The sequence below is a fragment of the Marmota monax genome, unplaced genomic scaffold (genome assembly GCF_021218885.2).
Source record: "Marmota monax isolate L192 unplaced genomic scaffold, Marmota_monax_Labrador192_F-V1.1 WCK01_AAM20220418_F8-fsc00140, whole genome shotgun sequence".
Classification (NCBI taxonomy): Eukaryota; Metazoa; Chordata; class Mammalia; order Rodentia; family Sciuridae; genus Marmota; species Marmota monax.
In genome coordinates, this window is record NW_026694256.1 from 1580555 (window position 1) to 1588093 (window position 7539).

Here is a 7539-nt window from a genome sequence, read left to right on the forward strand (position 1 = left end):
TTACTACTCTTTGTCTTTTGTAAAACTAAGTTAAACATGCTTTTGTTCATGATACACACAATGCACACATACGTGCACACTTGGACACAAAGAGTTTTTTACATGTACAAATGCATTATATAAATTTTATTTTTACAATTGGTAATTATAGAAATATAAAACTATTGAAATGAATACTATTTCTATAGCATATAACTCAGAGATTTTCAGAAATTACTGTTAATTTTTTTTGGTTTTTTTTCTAGGTTTTTATTTAAGATAGTTGTAATTATCCTGTAATTTATAATTTGTTTATTTTTTAAGTTAAAATGACAAGGAGTATTTCAATTGACTCTATAAACTCTTTGAAGACATAATATTAAATACATTTTAAGGATCCATAAAACAGAAAACTTTTCATATTTGAGGCCTCTGATATGTTTTTTATCTTCACTATAGAAAAGAATTTTCTCTATCACTGCATCTTTCTTTCTTTCTCTTTCTTTTTCCCTCATTTTAATATTAACTCCGCCAAAAATTTGGGATATGGTTGGAGTTTTAAGACAGGTAATATCTATTTTCATTATATCATATATAGATATATATATGTATCCTATATGTATTATGGTGTTTTTTTGATTTGGAACCTCATGCAGGAAAGAAAACTGTGATGGAAACATCACTCCAAGAGGAAAAACTTCAAAATCAAGTTGTATAGATTGTGTGTATTTGTATTTGCATGCCTGTATGTACGTGTATACATGCATATTTGTATATACATGTATATGTGTATTTTTTGTGTTCATCATGTGCAAGTGTATACGTATATACACTTCTTTGCACACAGATATATGGTGGATTGGAGGTATTTACAAAAAATAGAATTTTACTCTATTAACATTCAGATAAGTTTCTAATAATAGTCAATGAGGTCAACTTTTCCATATTTTCAAATATCAGAGTTCATATTTTTAATGGATAAAGACTCAGTGTATTCATATTCATAAGGTGTTTGTTTTTACAAAGAACCCTGTATATAATACATTTTAGTTATTGAAAGTAATCTTAAAAGTTTGTATTAATCTTTGATTAAAAAAAGTCAAAATCACTTTCTTTACCCATGAAATGTAATTTCATTTTCAGATTTTATAAAATAGGAAATATCCCTATCTGAATGCTCCCAAGAACACTGACTTGCTCTATAAATGCAAGTGTTATTTAAGGGAAAACAGGCAATATATTCATACCTTGACATACAAGAAGCTTTAAAGTATGATGAGTATATTTAAGCCACATGAAAATGTTAGCTTTGACGTGAGCGTTGCATTTATGAGCCTCAAACTAGAGAATAACTATTTCAGAGCTGAGGATTTTAATAGAATTCAAAAAAACTTGAAACCCAGTTTGTGGAAACCATAGTTCTGTTGGGGTGGTTGGTTCTGTTTTCCTTTTCTTCCTGCTTTGATGACATTTGTATCCTCAGATGTCCATTACTGTAACTCCAACAGAGTTATAAAAGTCAAAGCAAGGATCCATTCATCCAAAGCCTTACAAGTAAGTGATCCTTCATTTTGACGAGGTATTCCTGAAGCAATTCGAGGTGTTGTCAAAGTAGCAGATTCTGCATTGGAAGGCTGTTTGTATTGGTAGGAGATGCTTCTGTAGAACACGTTGGAACTGGGGGCTCCCAAGCACTATCACCACCACAGACAACCACGGGGCTTCCATGAAGGGAAAAACCCTTCATACATTCAAACTTAACCATTGCATTGTAGCCATATTCTTCTGCCATTTCTGATATCTGTCTCCCATTTGGAAAGTTTGGTTGTGAGCATTTGACCACTTTACACTGAGGAGCGTCACTACTCCATTGTCCATGGCCAGAACAATGAATCTGGCTCTGTCCAATGAGTGAAAATTTATCTGATCCAGATTGGGATTATCGCAACGTATAAGTTGCTACTTCAGAATATTCAAATACTTCCTTTTCTTCTGGGGTGTACTTTCCATTTTTTATTTGTGGAGGCGCTTTACACAAAATCTTTTCGCATCGTGGGGGATCCCCGCTCCAACTCATATTCGATCCTTGAAGCTGACATTGTAGAACTTTCGTACCAACTAAGTAAAATCCCTCATTACAAACAAATTCAACTTTTGAATCAAGCTCCACGCTTCCATTAGGAACGGCTACTTTGCCATGAATAGGATTCGGGTGAACTTGACATGATTTTTTAGAACAAGCATAATTTGAAAGAGAGGACCATTGCTGTCTGCACCACAAGTAGAAGAAGTGTCGAAAGAGGTTCCGCTTGTATCCAGGTTTACATTCGTAATGTACTTGCTCGCCCACCTCATAAAGGGGTTTAGATTGGCCAGTGAGCTGCATTGTTTCAAATTTTGGTGGCTCACCACAGGCTTCAGAGGATGTAGCAGACAGCAAGAACACCAGGGCCCCCAGAAGGAAGCACTGGAATGGAAAGAGGCTCCCGCGGTGTTGGGTGGGTCCAGCGCACATCATGGATCTCCTTATTTTTCCTTAGATGAGGAAGAAACCGAGAACCAGCTGAGCAGGTTTTCAGAGTCCCTCCAGAGTCTAGTGACCAAATGCAACAATCCCCAACTCAGGAAGTGTCAAAAGTTATATGTGAGTGGGTGTGGTCCGGACACACCCAGGAAAGTCACAAAAAGTGTTTTAGAGGTGCTCTCCTGGTCAGAATGTCAGTATTGGAATTGAGGTCTCAATGTTAAGGTAACCTCACTGATAGGTTCAGGGAGGTTTGTGTCACTTAACTAAAACCACAGGACTCAATCTTTGTTCATAAGGTTTTCCTGGACCAATATTTCTAACTGATAAAGAAAGATTCTCAGATATTGGTTTACTAGGTTTTTCAATGTAGGTTTGCCCCAGAAGAAACTCCAAGGCAACTCTGTGTTTGAAAGTAGTTCATTTTGAAGATTTCAGAATGCCCACGTGAGAAACTGGAGAAACAACATGGGTAAAGAAGAAAAGGCAATAATAAAAGATGTTTTGATATGGGAGTTACCCCTGTAGGCAAAAGGAGGCTGAATCTCACAATGGGCTCTGTAAGAAACTATGTGCAACATACTCAGAATTAGCCTACAGAGATTAGTACCCAAGGCATGGATGTACTCATTAGTATCTCCTCTACTTGAGGGAAATTCCATTATCTCTCAAAGACTTTCTTATATATGATGGGTTTATTAATTCCACCATGCCTCCAAGAAATGCCACTGAACAGGACAATAAGAAGAGAGATGGGACACTTTAGGTGTAAATTTGTCAGTGACTGAAGATTGTTTATTTCTACTACCAGAGATCTCAAGTAGGTTGAGGGATAAGATATAGGGCATCAACAGCAACTGCTACACTGGATTTATCAAGTCTCCATTTCAGTATATTTTTCTTGTGAATATGTGCTATGTATTTGTGATTGTTTCTCTGCTTTTTTTTTCCTTTCTAGAGGTCATAGGGTATGTAGGTACCAAAGATAAGCTATACTTCCAAAGCATTTACCAATCTCTATGTCATAGTTCTCTAAACAACAAACCGTGGGGGACATTCTGCATTGAGGATCAGCTGAAAGATCTATTTTTCCTTGGAAAGAAAGGATAATGAAGCTAAAAAAGATTGAACTGTGGAAGAAAATGTGCTACTGTAGCAGCTTCACTCTGAGAGTGACCTAATTGACTGTGTTTTGGCCCTCTATAGTTTTGAAAATTCCTTTCTTTCCACTCCAAATTCAAGCATTCCTTTCCTTTTCCACTTCTTTCTCATTTTACTCGTAATAAATCAACCTAGAAATATTTCTGACCTTTCCTGTGTTCTTTTTTTGTATCTTATTAAGAATTCAGGGCTGGGGATGTGGCTCAAGCGTTAATGTGTTTGCCTGGCATGCGCAGGGCACTGTGTTCAATCCTCAGCACCACATAAAAATAAATAAAATAAAGATGTTGTGTCCACCAAAAACTGAAAAATAAATATTAAAAAATTCTCTCTCTCTCTCTCTCTCTCTCTCTCTCTCTCTCTCTTAAAAAAAAGAATTCAAAGGATGGTAGGGAAGAAGGGAGGAAGGAATGAAAGATGGAAGGAAGGGCAATGTAGTTTACAGTTCTTCAACAAGCAGTTTCACTTCAACACACAAAATGTTTTCCACCTCTCTTTAGATTCACCCAATACATATTTCCAAATCTGATAAGCATTTTTCCTATTTGAATAGATTAAGAAATTTAATGAACATTTTTTCACTTACATACAGCTTAAGTTAAAAGCTGAGATCATCATGTGCCAAACCAGTCACATCCCCTTATTCTGCACTAAATATCTTCCTTCTGTTCCATGTTTTGTCTGGCTGACTCATATCACCATCTACCCAAAGTCTGAATGAAAACTTGTAGTCAATTGTAACAATTCATTGCCACTTATTTTCTATATCTAATCAGTCTTTAATTCTCTCCTGCCTACTTATTTTCTATATCTAATCAGTCTTTAATTCTCTCCTGCCTGAATAAAATCTTTTCCCAAATCTATACAATAGGTTTAAGACTACACGATAAGTTTTGACTCAACTAATCTAAACTTTGGAAATTTCATTTTCTCTCAAAGTCTTTCTTAAAGGTTTGCTGGTATTGTCATTTAGTGTCTCATTCAAGAATTTGTCACACTTTTAATGTCTGTTATTAGCTTCTCTTATCTCCACTCCCAATTTTAGGGAAGTATAATTTACAAAATATATATATTTACATTGTATGTTTCAATATACACCATGAAATGATTACCACAATCTAATAAAGTTTTCTCTCGTCTCTTATTATTATTTTTATGATAGAAATACTTGGCATTTTCCCACTTCAAACTGTGAATACATAATATACTATTATTAACTATAGTCAGCATGCTTCAGGTTAGATTCCCAGAACTGATCATCCTGCAAACTTTGTACCATTTGGTCAATATATTCTGATTTCCCTCACTTTCAGTCCCCATAAACTCCATTTCATTCTCTACAGATTTAATTTTTCAGACTGCACATATATTCTATGTCTGGCTTACTTCACTTAGCATAACAATCTTTAGGCTTACCTATGTTGGTGCAAATGAAATAATTTTCTTTATATCTGTGTGTGATACATGATATACATATACATTACATATATGACTATATATATGTTTTTTTTCCTCACATTTTCTTTATCTATCCATGGTCACTGAAAGGCAGGTTTACTGAATCATATGATAGTTCTATTTTTAAATTTAAATTTTTAAAAAGAATTTCCATGCTGTTTTCAAAGTGGCTTTACAAGTTTAAAATATTGCAACAAAGTGCAATTTTTCTTTCACCTACTTCTCTGACAACATTTGTTAATGTTCATGTATTTTTTAATAATAAGCTATTTTACAGGTGTGAGGTGATATCTCATTATGGTTTTGATGTTTATTTTCCTTATGATTATTCCCAGTGAGAAGTTTTTAAAATATAGGATGGCCATTTATTTGAGTATCATCTTTTGAGTAATGTTTGTTCATATTTTTTCACTCATTTTTGTTATTAGTTTTATTGATATCTATCTTATACAATATTATTATTTATTAAAGATGCATATTTTCAAATACTTTCTCCCATCACATAGGTTATCTTTCACTCTATTGCTTTTTCTTTTTCTCCATTCAGAAGAATTTTAGTTTGATGCAATCATTTTTGTCTGTTTTTGCTTTTTGCTGCCTGTGTTTTTTGCAATCGTATCCCAAAATGTCATTGATATTAAGTCTATAGATTGTTTTAGATAGAATATAAATTATTCTAATCTATGAACATGGACTATCTATCTACCTGTTTGTTTCTACTTAAATTAATATTTTATATTTTTTTATGTTCATGTGTTTCACCTCCTTTGTTAAGCTTATCCTTACATATATTTTTGTTGTTGTAAATGGAGTATTTTCTTTATTTCTCTTTCACATAGTTAGCATGTAGTTAATGTATAAAAACACCACAGATTTAGGTATGTTGATTTTGCATCCTGAGTCCATTTATTAGTTCTACCAGTTTTATGATGGAATCATTAGAGTATTTTACATATAAGATCATGTTATCTTTACATTATCTTATATCCAATAGGAAGCCCCTTATTTCTTTCTCTTGACTGAGTTCTCTTGTTTGAACTTTCAGAATTACATTTAATAAAAGTGGTGAAAGTGATCTTCTTTGTCTTATTCTAGATTTTACTGAGAAAGTTTTTAACTTTTTGCCTTTCAGTGTAATGTTAGCTACTGGATTATTACAAATGGCCTTTATATGTTGAGATATATTTCTTCTATACCTAATATTTTTAGCAGTTTTATAAGGATAAGATATTGAATCTTATTGAATGCCTTTTCTTTATCTATTGAGATGATCATATAATTTTCTTTCATTGCATAGATTGAACCTTTTTTGAAACCCTGGGATGAATCTCCTGGATCATGGTTCATAATTTTTTAAATACACTGTTGGATTTGGTTTGCTAGTGTGTTGTTCCTCAACATACATATTTGGCATCCACCTTTATCAAAGATATTGACCAGCAGTTTTCTTTGTTTTACCTTATCTGGTTCTAGTTTTACTAGAGTAAACCTGGTCTAATATAAATTCTTTAGAACAATTTTTCCTATTATTATTTTTTAAAAATAATTTAAGGTGAAATGGTATTAGTTCTGTTTTGAGTGTGTGCTGTAATTCAGCAGTGAAATCATTTGGTCCAGCACTTTTATTTATGCATTGGTAGGAGGATTTTAATTATTTATTTAATATTGTTACTTGTTATTCATCTATTTCCTCCTTTCTGATTCAGTCTTGGTAATCTGTATGTGTCTAGGAATTTATGCTTTTTTTTTAGTTATGAAATTTGTTGGCATATTGTTGTTTGTAATAATTTCAAAAGTTATTCTCCATTCTGTGGTGTCAGTTGTAATATCTCCCATTTCACATCTGATTTTTTTAAAAAATTGTGTCTCCTCTCCCTATTTCTTAATCAAGGTAAAAAAAAGAACCAGGTCTTTGTTTCATCAATTTTTGTATTGTTTTCTTTCTCTCCATTTCATTTATTTCTGCTATGATCTTTATTATTTCTCCTACAAATTTTAGGCTTGATTTATTCTTATTTTTCTAAAATGCTCAGGACTTCAAAATCAGTAAGAATTGTTTTGGACAAGATCATAAAGGCACAAGAGCAAAAGTAGACAAATAGAATAGTATCAAACTAAAAAGTTTCTGCACCACAAAGAAACAATCAAGAGTGCAGAGACAAAAAATGAATGGAAGAAAGGATTTTCAAACTCTATGTCTCATAATTCTTTATGTACAGAATATACAAGGAAGCACACAAAGTCAATAGCAAAATAATAAATAACTCAATTTAAAAAATGGGCAATAGATCTAAGTAGACATTCCTCAAAATTAGAAATGCAAATGGATAACAGCAAGATGAAAAAATGCTCATTGCTAATTATCAGATAAATATAAATCAAAACCACAATAGGATACTGCCACACTCTAGTAAGAA

The 7539-nt window shown here is 32.9% G+C and overlaps 1 protein-coding gene across 1 annotated transcript; it reads right to left on the reverse strand.

Moving 5' to 3' along the window:
- Positions 1-1918: 1918 nt before the first annotated feature.
- LOC124108561 (membrane cofactor protein-like) lies at positions 1919-2494 on the reverse strand. The gene has a single exon (XM_046467027.1). It carries the CDS (start codon positions 2492-2494, stop codon positions 1919-1921), a length of 576 nt encoding a protein of 191 aa, XP_046322983.1.
- Positions 2495-7539: the final 5045 nt, after the last annotated feature.

Excerpts from the sequence above, each read along its gene's own strand:
- LOC124108561 (XM_046467027.1), bottom strand. The coding sequence starts at position 2,494 with ATGTGCGCTGGACCCACCCAACACCGCGGGAGCCTCTTTCCATTCCAG.